At 37.5% G+C, this 19283-nt stretch overlaps 1 protein-coding gene across 4 annotated transcripts in view; it reads right to left on the minus strand.

Annotated features, from left to right (window-relative positions):
- Positions 1–17129, minus strand: part of LRRK2 (leucine rich repeat kinase 2) — a 210334-nt gene extending 193205 nt beyond the window's left edge. For 2 of the 4 annotated variants that reach the window (XM_055396301.2, XM_055396300.2), the window contains exons 1-6: positions 16269–17127; positions 15903–15988; positions 10856–10965; positions 8269–8357; positions 5108–5242; positions 2611–2745 (exon numbers count right to left, since the gene is read on the minus strand). In XM_055396301.2, the coding sequence (XP_055252276.2) occupies positions 2611–2745; positions 5108–5242; positions 8269–8357; positions 10856–10965; positions 15903–15988; positions 16269–16422 (709 nt within the window). In that variant the 5' untranslated portion in view covers positions 16423–17127. Of the gene's footprint in view, positions 1–2610; positions 2746–5107; positions 5243–8268; positions 8358–10855; positions 10966–15902; positions 15989–16268 lie in introns of all 4 variants that reach the window. The other 2 variants (XM_088836974.1, XM_055396302.2) reach the window with 2 other exon arrangements.
- Between the last annotated feature and the right edge of the window lie 2154 nt (positions 17130–19283).

A 19283-nucleotide genomic window follows, 5' to 3' on the forward strand; every position in this document is an offset into this window, starting at 1 on the left:
GACAGTCTCTTTAACAAGTGGTGCTCGGAAAACTGGTCAACCACTTGTAAAAGAATGAAACTAGAACACTTTCTAACACTATACACAAAAATAAACTCAAAATGGATTAAAGGTCTAAATGTAAGACCAGAAAGTATAAAACTCCTAGAGGAAAACACAGGCAAAACACTCTCTGACATAAATCACAGCAGGATCCTCTATGACCCACCTCCCAGAGTATTGGAAATAAAAGCAAAAATAAACAAACGGAATCTAATTAAATCTAAAAGCTTTTGCACAACGAAGGAAACTATAAGCAAGGTGAAAAGACAGCCTTCAGAATGGGAGAAAATAATAGCATACAAAGCAACTGCAAAAAATTAATCTCAAATATATACAAGCAGCTCCTGCAGCTCAATTCCAGAAAAATAAATGACCCAATCAAAAAATGGGCCAAAGAACTAAACAGACATTTCACCAAAGAAGACATATAGATGGCTAACAAACACATGAAAAGATGCTCAACATCACTCATTATCAGAGAAATGCAAATCAAAACCACAATGAGGTAACATCTCACGCCAGTCAGAATGGCTGCTATCAAAAAGTCTACAAACAATAAATGCTGGAGAGGATGTGGAGAAAAGGGAACCCTCTTAACACTGTTGATGGGAATGCAAACTAGTACAGCCACTATGGAAAACAGTGTGGAGATTCCTTAAAAAACTGGAAATAGAACTGCCATATGACCCAGCAATCCCACTCCTGGGCATACATACTGAGGAAACCAGAATTGAAAGAGACACATGCACCCCAGTGTTCACCACAGCACTGTTTACAATAGCCAGGACATGGAAGCAACCTAGATGTTCATCAGCAGATGAATGGATAAGCAAGTTGTGGTACATATACACAATGGAGTATTACTCAGCTATTAAAAAGAATGCATTTGAATCAGTTCTAATGAGGTGGATGAAACTGGAGCCTATTACACAGAGTGAAGTAAGTCAGAAAGAAAAACACCAATAAGGTATATTAATCCACATATATGGAATTTAGAAAGATGGTAACGATGACCCTATATGCGAGACAGCAAAAGAGGCACAGGTGTAAAGAACAGTCTTTTGGACTGGGGGAGAAAACTAGGGTGGGATGATCTGAAAGAACAGCAATGAAACATGTATATTATCATATGTGAAACAGATCGACAGTCCAGGTTTGAAGCATGAGCCAGGGTGCTCAGGGCTGGTGCACTGGGATGACCCTGAGAGATGGGGTGTAGAGTGGGATGGGAGGGGGGTTCAGGATGGGGAACACAGGTACACCCATGGCTGATTCATGTCGATGTATGGCAAAAACCACTACAATATTATAAATTAATTAGCCTCCAATTAAAATAAATTAAAAATAAATAAACAAATTCCATTTTCCATTATTGTTCTGCCCCATCTACTTTTAACAGTTTAACTTTCCATGAATAAGACTTTATAACCATTACTAAGGAAGGGTATTCTTTCACAAGAGTTTTTACTAAAGTCAGATTCCATGTCTGAAATCATACATTTATTATATACATTTACTATGTATATATGAGATAGAAAGTATGTAGTAATACTGTCAAAGTTTTAACCACACTTATTATATTACATTATCAGGTACTGCTCTACATTTTTAACATTATTTAACTGATTTAATCCTCACAACTTTACACATGTGAAGATGAAATTATTACCTGATAAATGAATGTGTAAATCCTGTACAAGCCCAAATAGGTAATAAACGAAATACAAAATGCTCAAGTGTACTTATAAAACAGAAGGAATTGAAATTTGAAGTAACAGAAGCATTCACTGGTGGCATACAGAGCAAATTAAGTTTTTTGTACTTTTTTATTATAAAAGTGGCTAGATTTCACAGCATCACCAAAATGCTAACCAAGAATCACAAAATAAAGTTCAAACTCCTTCCTGTGGCTTTTCAGGGCTTTTAGCATCTGATTATGTCTCCAGCCTCATCCACTAATTCTTCTCAAGCCCTTACCTCACCTCCATTAATCAGCATACAAGCAGATGCTCAGGGCTCTCGTAAATTTCACACACACATGCATCCACACACTTACAAATATAGTTTACTGAGCTACTTTTATCCTCTTGATATTTCTATGCTTGCTTGCTCTAGGATCTTTACACTTTAAGATGTCCACCCTTGGGTTACTGCCTGCACTTCTATTTCATCTCACATTTTTCTGCACACAAAGCTGTCCTCATCATTCAAGACTCTGCTGAGAGATCTTGCCAGACTCCCTGTTTGTTCTCATAACCCTAGGTACTTCTGCCAACATTTGCCTTATAATACTCTGTAATCACTTCTGTGCTTATCTGTATCGTGTGCAGTTCTATGGGAATAGAAAAGGTAAGAAATATTTATATTTTTGCTACTATTTCTCCAGCACAAAGCCCAGAGCCAGCAGCAATACTAAATCAATAAACAAATATTAATCAGATAAATAAACAAATGGATGGCTTTATCACCTACAGGTTTCCAATAAAAACACTTTTGAAACACACTCAGAAAGAACATATATTGTAATTTTCAGGTTCAAGAAAGAAACCATGTATGCAGGCTACTTACAAGGAATTGCTAAGGAATGTAAACAGTGCAGTACATGAAGCACAATTTCCTCTTCATCTTCAAAATTTTTTAACGCACTTAGCAATATCATATAATCTTTATTCTCAACAAATTCAGTCAGTTGCTCCTCTGAAACTAAAAAATGAAAGACAAAATACTGACAGAGCTGAAACATGATTTAAAAGTTTAATTACTCAAAAATATAATATTCATAATTCATGATAAGACAGTATATACAACAGACATAAATTAAAGACTATATTTTAGTAAATATCCCTTCCTAGGGATTTTAAAATAGGAAAACAAAAGATTGAGGTAAAATAATTTTGTTTTGACCCATATCAGTTACTATTAGTTACTCCATGTTTTGAAATGTAGTGACTAGTTCTCAGGAAACCAAAATTATTTACAATTTCATTTGAAAGATTCTAGAGAAAACTAATCTATGACTAATAAAGATGGCCTATTGAACATATCACAACACTTAAAAAGGAGTGGTTAGTGGTACACTGTTGAAGGGCAGCTAAGCTAAATGCAAGGGATGAACATTCATCAAGAGGGATGAACTTCAGCAAATGACAAGTAATGAGACTTTGAAATACTCTATCTTAATGGTCTTGATTTCATCAGAGAACAACAAATGTCCTCATTAATTTTCATAATTAGTCTTTGGATCAAGCAGTGAGTTTCATTTAGAGTCATTTTATTGGGTGGGAACCTCAAAAACATGTATCAAAATCTGGTTTATCTGGACTGAGAATAACACTGACATAAATGTTAGAAAATGCAGCACTCTTCATGATCAACATTAGTTTCTTTATAACAATAGTCCATGTAATATAATATGAAATTGATTAGGTTCTTCTAATAAAGATGGAGTGTCACCAAATCTTCTCATTTTATGGAACAGTTTCCAGAGTATAGTTTTAAATTTTGAAAATTAACTTTACAGGTATCACTAAGTCCTGGGGAACCTGATACCCTTCAAAACTTCAGAAGTGTTTCTACTCTACATTTATAATCACAATATTGTTAGCGTTGATCTTTCTATCACAGTAAGATCTTCTTTTCAACATTCCCTGGTGCCTCTGCACAGGTCTTGGATCACACAATGCTGGCAAGAATTATGTTAACCCTTCTTTCATGAATAAGGATGTGCCCTTAAACTGCAGCACAGAAGATTTCAAGCTCTCAAGACAATAACTCCTCAAACTCTATAATGCCCAATTCTTATCAAAAGCTTAGTTGCCAGATGTAACATTTAGAGAAGATAGCCTGAGAGACATGCACCTCCTCCATTCCTCTCCTCCACCGAGCCCCTTCACCAGAGAGATGAGGCCCAGGCCCAAGCTGTGCTCTTTGATAGTCTTTCACTGAAATGACACTGTGTTCCTTACAGAATGTGTGCATTTTATCATCTCATCCAAGGAGACTCAAGGAGGATTTTCTCCAAGTCTCCCATGATTGCTTCTTCTGATTAATGGGTTTACTTTTATTTCAAGTAACCTTGTCATCAGTGATGTTTCTGCCTCTTTCCTTTGCCTGATAGAAAGCAAAGAACCAAATTTCTGGTCCATCTCTCTGCAAAGATACAGGATCTGAAGTAAGCAATAAATTTAACCTAGCATCATATTTTCCCTTCACCCATTTCCTCATTCATTTTTCCTCTCTAATATATTATAAACATCTATAAACTCTTTGAAGTCTTTTTGGAATAAGGCAGGAAATTAAACAGTATAAGGTGATCTATTCCATTCCTGGAACTGCCAGAAACTGGAATAGGTAAACTGGTATGGACACAGGGCCCACTGAGGTTCTTCTTATTCTAAACCAATACATTGCTGGCTCTCACAATGATACAAAAGGTGCCCTCAAAAAACTTAGTCAACTGAACTGTAATGGAGATAACTAGCTGTGTGCCCTCAGGCAGGTACTTATTTCACTTCTCTGATCCATTTCTTCATCAAGCCAGTGGAAGAACCAAGGTTCCAACTAACTATAAAATTACATGGTTATCTCTGTCATCAATCTCAGTGTTATGTGATAAAACACATATTAGTCTTATTCCTAAGGGAAACTTTGTAAACTTTTTGTTCTTTATCCAGAGCCTTGAGCAATTTCTAAAATCTCTGGTGATGACTCAACATCATAAACCCAAATTTAACCTGTGCTTAACTTCATACTTTCACTTTTTTCTTTTTTAACTCCTGCACATCCAGTTTACAAAGTGAACCTATGCCTTGTTAAGCAATGGAAGAAAGTTTACTATAATTGCATAATTTATAATTCATGAATGAAATTTATTCTGTAAAAAACAAGCAATATTTCTGAATTAACTCCATTACCTATCCTTGACTAACAATTCAAATTTTAATAAATAGTACAGTTTTAAATATCTTATCATGATAATTAATCCTACTTTTCCTACTATAAACCCTTATAAACCCTTTTTTTCTTATATAAATATCAAAATAAAGAGTTTGACATTTTTAAATACCTCTCTCAAACAGCACATGTAAAACTTTACATCCAAGTTTCTGGACTTCATCACTGGCTGAAAATGTGCGCATGGCATCGAAGATTAACAAGAAAATATCATTTTCTTCATCCAATATCAGCAAAGTGATTTTACCTATTTTGAAGAGAATAATAAACTCCAAATAAATAGCTGCTTTAACATTTAATGTCTTAATTTTTACATGAGGGCTATGATGGTTTGTGAACTTCTCTTTTTGATGAACCACTTAATTGCCCCAGTTGTTCGCCCTATGGTCTATGGTCTTTCTAAATGAGATAAATCCCCAGTACACTTTCCTATTACTTTATGATTCCCAATCAACAACCATTACCAAGACCTCTTTTCCCAAACTCCTAAAATATTTCTGCCTCTTAGACTACATCATCTGAATGCTCCATGGCTACCCGAAACCTCACCTACTCCAATTGCATCTCTTCATCAATGATACCACCTTCGATCCAATAGTTACCAGAGAAACTTAAGTCATCTTCCTTCTTTCATTCTCCCTCTCTCTTCTCATTCTCTGCCCAAACAAAGAATCAACTCATACTAAGCCCTTCAAGTCTAACCTCTAAATATTTCAAAAATTCCTTTTGAACTAGGCCCCTTCATTTCTGTTTTGTTCTGGACCCCATCACCTCTCACCTAGAATGCAAACACAATTGCTTAACTGCTCTGCTTGGTGCAAACTCCTACCTAACTAGTTAATCCCCTGCACTATATTTCTAAAACACAAATGTGATCTATAATTCCCTTTGAAGTCTTCTAAGACATTCTCATACTCCTCAGTCTGACAAACGAGACTCTTCACAGATTACATGTATCTCATCAGCCTCACGTCCCTCCCTGCACTACTGACTCCAAACACGCTAAGCTCTCTGCTCATCACAAACACATTTCCTTTGATATAAATTTTTGCATTTGCACTAGCTGAGTGGAATGCCCTTGCCCTTTACTACACCAAATATAATGCTACCTTAATTCAAGACATAACATAACAAGCACCTATTCGGTCAATAAAAACTGGAGGAGAGGTAGTCATAGCATACACGTGTACAGCACATAACACATCAGACATAGGTTGAAGCACTGACAGTTCACTCTAACATATGTAAACCACCACAGTCCCACGAGATAGGTGCAATCCTCATGTCAGAGATGAGAAAACAGCCACAGAAGTGACCCAGTAACTCTGCCCAAAGTGAACAAACAAGAGTAGGAGCTGAATTAAAATTTATACAGGTCGTGGACATGCCCTTAAATCCCACAAATAAGCCGAGCTTCTCTCTGTGTTCCTATGGTGGTTTTCTTCCTATCTCTGTGATGGTACTTTTCTCATTAAACTGAAATTATCTCTTTAAATGCTTTTTATCTCTTTGTTGGGATGTTCAATTCTGTAGCCACTAATCTCATGAGACTACTTAAACTCAAATTTAAATTAAGTAAAATTAAATAAAATTAAAATTTAGCTCCTCACATTTCCCATGTTCAACCACCACATATGGCTATGAGCCACGATTTTAAACATGTACAATATTTACTTCATTGCAAAAAGTTATATTAGACAATGCTATTGTACTGTGAACTTCTTCATTGCAGGAACTCTGACTCAGCTGTCTGAGTGTTCTCTAGTAGCCAGCATAGCAGTAAGTGCCCAATAACTATCATATCAGTTAACAAATAAGCCAAACAAAAAGTGACTCATAAATTAGCCTCTAATAAAGTATCTGAAATGAACTCTAAAAGACATTACAAACTTCCCTAAAAACTCAAAATTCTCAATGTTATATGGAAGAAATTAACTAGTCTTTTGCAAAACACATATCTAATTTCCTAACTGCCTGCATGCTGCTAATCTCAACATATTCATACTGGGAGATTTTTCAAATTCATAAACCACCTGTCCACCGCCAAATGGAGGATAAATCTTCACACACTCCCAAAAAAGACTCCCAAGGATGAGTTTAAAATAAATCATGATTAAGACTAGTTTGGCGGAGGAAATGACAAACCACTCCACTATTCTTGCCTGGAGAATCCCATGGATATAGGTGCCTGGTAGGCTACAGTCCATAGGGTCGCAAGCGTTGGACACAACTTAGCAACTAAACCGCCGAGTTAGCACATACTATCACATATTTTAATAAAAGGCTCTGGTGAAGTGGTGAGGACCTTCAGGCCTTTCCTGTCCCTCTTCTTTCATTCTCTGATCTTCACCCTCTGTCTTCCTTTCTCTTTCTTCTAATGGGCCTTCATCACTTAGCAAGGATAATGAAAGCATTTAAAATCTTACCACCCACACATCCAGCTCCTCTCATGCTCGCCTCCTAGACCTCTGCAATGCTGCACGTGCTGTTCTCCTGACCTAAAGTACCCTTCACACGTTGAAGGAAAGCCTCCCTATCCTTTCTGATTAGCTTCCCTGTAAGCAGTCTTTCTTCTTAGAATCTTACATCATAGCAAGTGTCCAGCACAGCAATGATCACAACAATTGCACCACAGCAACACTCTTTGTTCCCAAGTCCATTATCCTTCAAGCAGAAGTTTACTCAGGGAAAGAACCTAACACATGAAATAAGAACCTGTTTCTACTGCTTTTTGCTGAGGCAATCTCTCTGGTTTCAGGGTTCACTCAAGGGATGTTTTTAGGATTATGCTTTTAAAGCATATGAAGTATTTTACATGTTAAACCTAGCATTTAGCAAGGACAAAAGAAGAAAGGCTATATATTTTTATTATTACATATTACTATTATGTCATATTCTAGAACATGTTTTATAGAAAACACATTAGAGATATAATGGAGAACAAATACTCATGACAGGACATGTATGGCTAACAAACTAATGGGAATATGAGATGTGGGACCAGATCAGAGGAGTAAAGCTGAGGACAGAAATTAAATTTGGAAATAACATACAAGGTGATGTTTAAGGCCAATATGTTGGGTGGTATTTTTCAGAGAAAAAGTTTGGAAAAAAGAGATAAGGAGAGAAAAGGAAAATGGATACACAGAATTTTGGAAGTCATCAATACTGAGGTTATGATATCATATTTTTTAAAATTAAAATACATTCAGTAAATGGTTTAAATTATTTTTTAACTTGTGCCAACATTAAAAATACGTGCGTATATACTACCTGAAGTTAGGAGAAGATCTAAGGCCTTCAATCCAACTGTTGTCAGGTTGACACTGGCATTATGAACTGTTAGCATTTTAAGAATCAATCTGTAATTAAAAACAAAAATCAAGATCATCCTAGATGTTCACTCTTTTAGATATTGTCTTTTACTCATCTACATTTTTATTTATCTCATTTCACTTCATTCCCTATATTGAAGCTAGGTGTTTTTTCCCTATAAACCTGAGCCAGGCTTACAATGATTAACAGGAAATTATTATGAGTCTCAACAGAAAAGTTATAACTTTTTCCTCAAAATATTTAAGTTCAATTATTAACTATTTCACTCAATTCTATATTCAAAATAATACAGAGCTAAATGTACTAAGGGATTAGTCATTTTACATGTGATACAAACTTGTGAATTTTATGTAACGCATATTTATTAAATTATAGAGATATAATTAAAATGTTAGCTTGTATACAAAAATTAAAAACCATCTGAATATTTAAATTATTGATTTCTTACTATTTTTAAAAGAGAAATTTATATTACAGAAAGTGAACCGAGTATATCAGTAATATTCAGTTAGTTCAAATACATTTGATTTGAGCCCCTGAGTTATTAATTTTAAAACATATAGTCTGTAGTCTATTCCTACTCAGGGCTGATTAATTTTAAAATATACAATCTATAGTTTATTCCTACCCAGTGCTGCTTGGCTCTCTGTTGTTAGAAAATAGAGCTTCACTTAGATTCAAGAAACTCGGCACCTGGTCTCTAGCAATGAGGTAAGGAATTGAGAGACTCCTTCAACTCTGTTAATTCTCCTCCTACCTATGCTGTCCCTACCTCTTCTTGAATCATTCCTACTATTCCTGAGTTCATTACCACACAAGAGATTTCTCCTTTTGTACTGTAAGCCTTTAGGGGGGAAAAGTCCTTGAATATAAGGAGATATGTTTCACAATAACTATTGGCTGGAAATGATCTAATACACTCCACTATAGAGGAGTGTGTCTATATTGTTCACACTACTTCTGGCCTAAAGGAGGGGTGTAATAAGTATCTGATGAACAGAAGATGAATAAATGATGAGTGAGCAAATAAACAAATGAAAAGAAACTTCCTGTAGAAACATTCACGTTAACTGGAACATTCGGTTTGTACTAAAATATGACTAAGTAAGTTTTCCAAGTCTCCCTAAAGTTACAGATTACAAAGCTTTGGGGATTTGGGAAATTCTCATCCAAACCAAGGGACTCATAACATTACAGCTATAAATTGCAGGCATATTTTGCCTAATTCTTCGTTAAATGCTGTATTCTTTATTACTGACATAGAATTTCAGGGATTAGTTTGGAGATGAGAATATCTATTAATTGTAAATAGTCTCTTTGCAAAGCACACTCTTTAATGCTAGAAACTGAAAAACAGCAACTCATATTTATCAAAGATGGAAAAATATACGGGCATAGGTATACTCGCCTATGAACAAACAGCTCTTATTTGTCTAAATTTGCAGCCATGGTTAAAACTAATAGAGATGTAAATTTTAGTTTTGCATTAATTATGTTCTCCACAGCAATATATCTTTGGAAATTATAGTATTCACTTTTCTGAGATAAAGAAAAGTCACATTAAGTATAAAGAACACCTAAACTTGATGACAGAAGATATTTTATTAAACGTCAAGAAACAAAAAAGATATCCAAAAGTTATCCAAAGTTATCCAAAAAGGATTTTCCTGCAAACACAGAAAAAATTTTCTTAACTAATTATGGCTAAAGAAGTAGTCTCATTTAAGAAGTCATTATGTTGAAAACTGCAATAACATAGCTAGTAAATAGCTATCAAGATTTGGCTGCAGATGTGCTGAAAGATAATTTCCTCTTTTTTCTTCATTTTGAAAGCTGCAGTTTAAGCTCATTAAATATATACATACGAATATACATAAATGTGCTTTTAAAGACAGTAAAGCATAAACTTCTAAATTACTATTTAGAGAACATTTTAGTTTCCATATTTTTGTTTTGAAGAAGCAGTGGTTTGTGTCCTGTGCGTGTGCTAAGTCGTTTCAGTCATGTCCTACTTGGTGCAACCCTATGGACTGTAGCCACCAGGCTCCTCTGTCCATGGGACTCTCCAGGCAAGAATACTGGAATGGGTTTCTGTGCCCTCCTCCAGGGGATCATCCCAACCCAAGGATTGAACCCACATCTCTTCAGTCTCCTGCACTGGTGGTAGGGTTCTTTACCACTAGTGCCACCTGGGAGGCCAGTGTTTTGTGTCAATTCTACTATTAAAAAGTAAAAAAAAAAAAATATTTTATTCATTTGAATTCATAAGCATTCATCAACAATCTACAATTTAATGAACTGTATAACTATTATTATATTATTAAAATAATAACAACACCTAACATTTTACCTCAAATCTCAAATGTTAGTTTTCTAAGCTCTCTATAAATGTAAATCATTGATTCAAGGAAAACTATATGTATTTTAAAGGATTTTCATCAGTTTGGCTTGAATTGCAAATACAATGTATCAAGAAATGGGCTGTCATACAGATATTTAGTGCAGTATATTTTTACATACTTACTGGTGAACCCCAAGGACTTCCCAATCATGTCCAATATCATGGGGTCCCATTAAGCTTTGCATTGTATTTGGACAGATTTCTATTAATTTGCATAAAAGTGACCAACCCACCTAAAAATAAGAAAGACAGATATTCACATTTTAAAACAAACACACATATATGGAACATATTTAGTCAGAGAATCTCTTCATTCTTAATAGACTAGGTGACTATTATTTTAAACTAGTTATTTTAAAACAAAATTACACTCAAAATGCTTACTCAAAATTATACTAAAAAGGAGTATAACAAAATTATACTCAGAGAGCAAGTCATATAATTATAAAACATCTTTCTCCAAAAATCTACTGAAAGGGCATACAAAAAGTAACATTTCTGAATGATGAAGGAAACAGATTGCCTATTGTCTAAATAAAAAGCAATAAAATAAAACTTTAAAAATAGTTTTGTCCGTCTAGTCAAGGCTATGGTTTTTCCCGTGGTCATGTATGGATGTGAGAGTTGGACTGTGAAGAAAGCTGATTGCCGAAGAATTGATGCTTTTGAACTGTGGTGCTGGAGAAGACTCTTGAGAGTCCCTTGGACTGCAAGGAGATCCAACCAGTCCATTCTAAGGGAGATCGATCCTGGGTGTTCATTGGAAGGACTGATGCTAAAGCTGAAACTGCAATACTCTGGCCACCTCATGCGACGAGTTGACTCACTGGAAAAGACTCTGATGCTGGGAAGGATTGGGGGAGGGAGGAGACGGGGACGACCGAGAATGAGATGGCTGGATGGCATCACCGACTCTGTGGACATGAGTTTGAGTGAACTCCAGGAGCTGGTGATGGACAGGGAGGTCTGGCGTGCTGTGATTCATGGGGTCGCGGAGAGTCGGACACGACTAAGCGACTGAACTGAACTGAACTGAACTGAACCAAAACTATGACGTACAGGAAAGGCTAGTCTCAGGCAGGGCTTTGTACTTTTTAAGGCACATCCACTTTACAGAATTTATTTTAAATATTTGGGACTTTAATTAAAAGAAGAAATGAAGTAGTTTGGAATGGAAGATTAGGAAAAGCCAGAAATTTTGACACCAAGTATAAATTATCAGGAAAGATTGCTCCCCAGATAATAAAGCTTGGACAAATGGCAAGAGAAGCAGCACTGTCTGATGACAGTGTAACATCTTTACAGGTAAAAGAGAAAGGCACTATGAGATGGAGAGTAGGTAGATGGACTCCTCTAGACTTCTTCAGTGTACCTAAATAGAGGTTGATGAGGTCGAGACATCACAAATGTTCTTAAAGTCTTTCACATTTCCAAATGAATTATGATTTTACTGATGCATTTTAAATATACCTTCATTCAGTTCACTTATACAAGTGATGCCAGACTGAATAAGTTGCTCTTTACTTCTAAAAAATACATTTTTAAATATTAATGATATTTTAATTCCAAACTGGAGATTAACTCACACTTCCTGCCATATATTCCTCTCCAAATGTAAGGATTCTTCAATTCTTTCTACTATGTTACAAAATTACACTTATGGTCACAAAAAGAAGATGCATAGATATTCAGTTCTACAGATTAATGGAGAAGCGCCTAACCATGACCTGTGATAAATACCAATATAATATGAATTTTGAAAGCTGGATTCATTGTCAGCTAGAGTTGCTCAGGGAAGAATATAATACAGAAAAAGTGTGATTTGAGTCAGATTTCAAAAGAACTATAAATTTGGTCACTTAAAACAGTGAAATGGAAACTTCTAAAACTGATGAGCTGTGAGGAAGAGAAGTAAGATGCTAATTAGTGAGGAGGCTGCCAGAGAGGGGCCCACTGCTAAATGTGACTGAATGTTTGAGTTGGAGCTGAGTGGCACAGAGTTGAATGACCAGGGGAGAAATTTCTATGCATCTGAAGAGGAATAATGGCACACATTTCCTAATTGTTTACCCGAATAAACAAGGGGTATTTAATATGATAAAAGTGATTATACAAGAGTTCTTTACAAATACTGTTTCTAGATCTTTTCTGGATTAAGCATGAATTGCTTTACTCTGTCATTACTTCCTCTTACACAATTTCAAATTCCTTGGAAAGGAAGCAATTTTTGACAGCTATTTTTACCTGTATTTGAGTAGACATCCTCCTCCACGTAAGCCGAACAGATATTGACAATCTAGATGTCATAGAAACTGGCTATTTCTGTGCTTTCATAAAATATATCAAGATTTTTTTCATCTAAGTGTTTCAAAAATAACATTTGGAACAGGTTCTGGTGGAAAATAAATCATAAATCACACAGGATGCTATACTCATCTCTGCACCTGCATGGCTGACTCAAGGAGAAAACCTGTTTTGCTTTGGTTGGTGAAATAGCAGCATCAGTAAAATTGCTTTGCAAAAAGACTGAAGCAACTGAGTTTCTATGATTAAACAGAATCACTAGCTGCAAAGTGGAGGCAACAATTGATCCATTAATGTATTCAATTAAAAGCTTATCTTTCAAAAAGGGAAACCTCCCATCTTGGACAGTCATAATACAATTGGTAGTTTCACTTCATTATAATTATTCTGTAAACTCAAGTTATCGAATTATGCACAATGGGAAACGTCTAGGGTTTAAAGAAAATTTTAGTCACTTGCATATATTTCACTCACATCGAAGATGGAAACTGTGTGAATAAAGTTATGTAAAACGAAGAACACAGAGAAATGTTCAGATGACTTGCAGGAAAAGAGATTTACAAGACAAATAGCCTAACGACCAACTGTCTAAAGACTGTGATTTATTAAGAAGAACTAATAAAGTATGAAAAGACATTGAAAATAAAAATTCAGAGTCAGGAATGTCATGTTAAATTCTGAAAACAAACCTTGCTGTTTATTTTTGAAGGGTAATTTAATTCCCTAAATTCATCAAGTGCTTTTACTTCAGTACTTTCAGCTGATTCAATGTATAAAGCTTTAAAGGATATCTATATTAATTTCCCCAGAATATGCATAAATTTGAAGAAGAAAATATTTTCTTTTAAGTAGAGTATTAAAACATGCCTTTGATAAGATCAATGATAATTTAAATCAATAATGTCAGTAGACATAGCATGGCCACAGTATTTGTACCAAACCACTGTACTCTTTAGTTATGTGAAAAGCTTATGAATTCAGCGCCTACTATATTTTGAAAAAAGATTTTGAAGGTGTGTGAAACTTGAGTCCTGACGCTGTCACTAGCTCTGTGGTCCTAAATGAGCTACTTCCTCTGAGAAAAAAAATATTCAGTGAGATTTCTGAGAGGGAAGTAAGATTTCAGCAAGAATCAAATGATAAATACACACACATAATGCCTTTTGCAGGTTAATATACTGCGCTGCAACTAGTAATTCTATTCCATTAAATCACCAAATCAAAAGACAATTCCTTATTTTCTTACATACTTTGTCTTTGGTACCTACTGGGCAAGGATATTGAATGACATTCATAACCACCCCAAACAAACATGTCTGGGATCTGGCAGTTTCTAAAATGAAGAAGAATTCAGAGGTGGGTATGTTGCAGATTGGTGATGGACAGGGAGGCCTGGTGTGCTTTGATTCATGGGGTCGCGGAGAGTCGAACACAACTGAGCGACTGAACTGAACTGAACTGACTGATGTTGCAGATTTCCTTGGATTCTCAAGTCTAGCACTACCTCCTCTGCAGACCAAGCCTACCCAGGGCCCAGCTATTCAGAGTTGTACCTGGCAGACGAGACTCTACCAAGAACAGAATCCAAAGAATGGAGTATGACAAACAAGGCAATTTTAAACACCAAAGCAGAGGCAAGTAAGAAGGATGATGTGGGTGGAGAGCAGCAAGCACAAAAGGCCAGTGCTGGAGAGTGAATCATGTTTCATAGGCAAAATTTCAGACACTGGGTATTAAAAGAATAGTGTCTTTATCATGCCTCCATTTTTTTCTTGGTCTTATTTGCTAACAGCCTGAAAATCAATAGTCAGATGGGATATACTTCAGTTGAAGAAAAATAAAAATAACCATTTATCTCACATATATATATCTTCACATAAAAGAAGCTAGGTATATGGTTCACCCAAGCTAGACATAGCTGGACACAGAGATAAGCATAAGATAGATAGATACAAACACAGATTCAGATAATTCTTACATCGGTCTAGCCTCTCAAGTAGATATTAAGAAACACTACACCTCGATAGAGTTCAAAGTTCAATTCTCTTTCCCCTTAGAATCTAACATGCAAATGAAAAAAACTAATGTCAGTTCCCAAATCTCAAAATCTACAAAGGAAGTTAACCTTAAGCAGTAATTTTGTTTTGACGGTGTATGAGACTTAATTTTCATCTTAAGGCTCCTTTTCAAATATATCTGAGATATTTCACAGATTTCTGGGTTTCCTATGATACAGGTTCTAAAAGTTTCACTTTTACATTCATTTTATATGAAATAGTTGAGAAGTACAGATTTAAACCTACAAGGGAATCCTAAAACATTACTCTCTTAAGATAATATACAACGTGTACTACAGCTAAAGAAGGTTAGAAATCTGTCTTCAAGTTTAAAAAAGAAAACCTTAAACCTATGAGTTTGCCAGTAACTTCAATTCATTAATTTAATTATTAATTCTATTACTGTTCATTATTCCTTTCCCAAACTATTCACAATGGTGTCATCTCTAGAACATGCTGTATATTGGGAAGAATCTTAGAATAATTTCATTTAAACACTTACGAACACATCTAGCCAATAAAAGAAACCAAACCTCAACCCGTTAACATTCCCCTCCCATCACCATCCATATTCTGTCAGTTAATTATATAAAGTTATTTCTTAAGGATAATTAAGGAGCACAGAGTAGGCCCTCTTACACCGTTAACATTTGATAATGATTTAACAATGTTTCCATCTTAAAACCACAGACAGTGGTTTGTCAGGACAAATCTCAGAAATAACCCAGAACTCTGGGTACAAAGTATCAGTAGAAAATCACCTATTTCCAAAGAAGGGGAAATGGGCGAAATGAAAGCAACTCTTTTACCTGCTGTACACTAGCGACTCTCATATACGAGTCCAAGACGATCAACAGAGGCACGTGGACATTTTTGTCTTGAAATAACTTGGAGGCTGGAAAAGAAGGGGGTTAAGGCAAAGGAGCAAAGTCACGATTCATGGCACCCCTTTTAAGTCTGAAAAGGAGGGAGAAAGCAGAAGAAGTGTGGGCAAGACCTTCCTAGAATTGTCAGCTCTTTTCTGCCCAAAGGAGTAGAGAGCTTTCGACTTCTCAAGAGTGCAGGTCTGTGCGGCCACAAAGTTGGGAGGAGAAAGTTTGTTAAAAAGGCCGGGGAAAGCGGTGGGGTGGGGTGCGGTGCGGGCGGTAAGGAACAGTTTCCCGACAAAAGATTACCGTGATCGGCGTAAGTAAACACCAGCATATCCTCCAGGATTTGAACCAGCGTCTCTATCTGTTTTCCTTCCTGGACATTGTTCAGCCTAACTATCAACTTCTTCAGAGATTCCTCGTCCTCCTCCTCGCACCCCTGGCAGCTGCCACTAGCCATGACCGACCCTGCGCCGAACCGGCCGCCCCTCCCGCACTAAGGCCGGCCGCTCCGGGAAGGAAGGCGACGAGCGCGGCTCACCGGCCGCAGCCAGCGCTCCCAGCCAGCCGCATCCGCACCCACGCCCGCCTGTTTATGCGAAGGCGGCGGCTCCCGCCCTCTCTCGGAGCCCTCCTCCTCAGCCTCCTCCTCCCCCACCCAAGGCCGAAGCCCCGAGCAGGGGCCTGCAGGAGAGAAGGCCGAGGTGTGGCCCAGCGCAGAACCTAGACGGGTGGGCAGGACTCAGCGAGAGCGGCCCGGCCCGGGTGAGGCCGCGCCCGTGTCCCCCGCGCGGCCGAGACCAGACCCTGGGCGGGCGCAGCCTCCCGGGACCGGAGCCCGCCCGCCCCGGTGGTGGGGCCGGGAGTCGCGCAATAAGAAACCGACTCAGCGGACTCCGCCGAATGCCCAGGCCCCGGGCACATCTGAGGCCGAGGAGGCGTGCGGTCCTCACCCCGGGCCACCCCCTGACCCGCCAGCCTGGTCTCCTGCAGCCCGCGGAAAGTCTGGGAACTAGGAAGGAAAAAAAAAGCCGCCACAGATCTCCAGATCCAAGAATAGAAATCGGGGCCTTGGGAAAAGAGAACGCCGCCCAGTTGGCCCCTTTTAGGAAAACGTTCTCTTTGGAGTTCCCCCTATTGGGAGATGAGGAATTTCCCCCCGCCCCGAGGGTGGACATAGTTAAGCAACCTAAATGTGCTTTTCTATGGTTGCTACGACTTGTTTGTAGGAAAGGAAATAAAGACATTTTTCCTGTTAACTGAGGCTCTGTTGGCCAAAAGGCCACGAAAATTAGCTTCTGAGTTTGCACTAGGTAAGATTCTGAATATTGGCTCCTACCAAAAAGTAATGGATTCTCATTGCAGTTAAAACTAAAGAGAAATAAACACGTGGTAAGTGATATGAACAGGGGACAGATACAAACCTGAACGTTGTCCTGTTGATATTCAAAATTACTAAAGTTTTTGAAAAAAAAAAAAATGTAGTAATGTGTGTTTCAAGAAGAGAAACCTGAGCAAGAAAAAGGAAAGACAAGGCTGGACAGAGATGACCTATTGCCTTCAGATCTGTCCTGGAATAGGGGTGAGGTCATTCACAAAGAAGTTTGAACTGGAAGTTAGTTCTTCACAATGTAAATCCTTTTATTTCACTTCTGTTACCCAGTTCTGACGACAATTTTGAAATGGGTAAGACAACTACTTACCCTTCTTTTACTGATGAGGAAATGGAGATTTACAGCGGAGTCGCTAAGGGAAGCCTTGTTGGTGTCACAGGGTTGGGAAGTTGAGTCAGGACTTAAATGCAGGTAGATCTCTTAACCTCAAACTGAAGGTTCTTTACACTCTACCACTTTAATCAAGTCATGGCAGTGTTTGCCTTAGGGCTTCCCTCATAACTCAGTTGGTAAAGAATCTACCTGCAGTGCAGGAGACCCCGGCTTGATTCCTGGGTCCCTGGAGAAGGGATAAGCTACCCACTCCAGTATTCTGGCCTGGAGAATTCCATGGACTATACAGTCTTTGGGGTCGCAAAGAATCTGAGCCACTTTCACTTTCACTTTAATAAAAATGAGCTAGACTTCCTTAATATGTTAGGTAAGTAGACTGGAAATTCAAATTCAACCTGAATATTGTGACTATGTTTCTTTGTCAAAAGACTTTTTTGTATTTACAGACCCAGACTCAGATGTTCACATTTGAAATGATAAAATATTAAATTTTGCTTAGAGGTAATCCAGTGGTGGGGGAAAGAGTGGATGGAGAGCTGAAACAATACAAACTTTTGAATTGATACTTGTTCACCATAGTGATGGGTTCCTATGGATTACTGTTCTATTTTCTCTGTATAAAATTTTTCATAATGAAAAATCAAAACAAAAATCTTTCAACCTTGTCATCTATATCATATCTGAAGGGTAGCTTTTCCTAATTGATCTTGTTTCAACTTCTGACTTACCAATCAGTTATCTCAAAATTCCTAGGAATAACTCCCTTTTATGCCTTCCTTCCCGGAGAAGGCAATGGCAAGCCACTCCAGTACTCTTGCCTAGAAAATCCCATGGATAGAGGAGCCTGGTAGGCTGCAGTCCATGGGGTCACTCAGTCGGACACAACTGAGCAACCTCACTTTCACTTTTCACTTTCACACATTGGAGAAGGAAATGGCAACCCACTCCAGTGTTCTTGCCTGGAGAATCCCAGGGACGGGGAGCCTGGTGGGCTGCCGTCTATGGGGTCACACAGAGTCGGACACAAGTGAAGCGACTTAGCAGCAGCAGCAGCATGCCTTCCTTCCCATTCCTATGTATCAGTTTCTCCTTCCCCGTCTCCTAGATTACTAAGTTTAAACAAGTTAAAAGCATAGCCCCCTTCCAAAGAAAAGTAAATCTAAGTAAAAAATGTCTCTTCTCCTCAGTTTATTCCTCTGCCTCTTACCTATTTATCATCCACTCTATATCAGCCAGACTGGTCTTAGGCCGTGTGAGGTCATGAATTCTCTGCTAGGAGCTTTCTCCCAGACTACTGCAGTGGTAAGGCAAAGTGTCTTCTTGGTTCTCAAAAATGTTTAATGGGTTGCCTAAAATCCCATCATTTTTTAACTCTTCAGATACTTAACAGAATGAAAAGGCAAACTTCAAGCACAAATTCATGACAGAAGTAGTGTTCAGTGGAAAATCAATTGGTGCTGGAACAGTTCACTAGCTTCCTGGGAAGAAAAAAATAAAACAGACATTGCTAATTGTATCAAATTACCAAAACAAATTCCAGCTGGATTAAAAAGTTAATGAAAGTAACTAAAAATAAAATACAAATTAGCAGTTA

This window comes from Moschus berezovskii, chromosome 6, assembly GCF_049115385.1.
Source record: "Moschus berezovskii isolate FMDL1 chromosome 6, NW_MosBer_1.0, whole genome shotgun sequence".
Taxonomy (NCBI): domain Eukaryota; kingdom Metazoa; phylum Chordata; class Mammalia; order Artiodactyla; family Moschidae; genus Moschus; species Moschus berezovskii.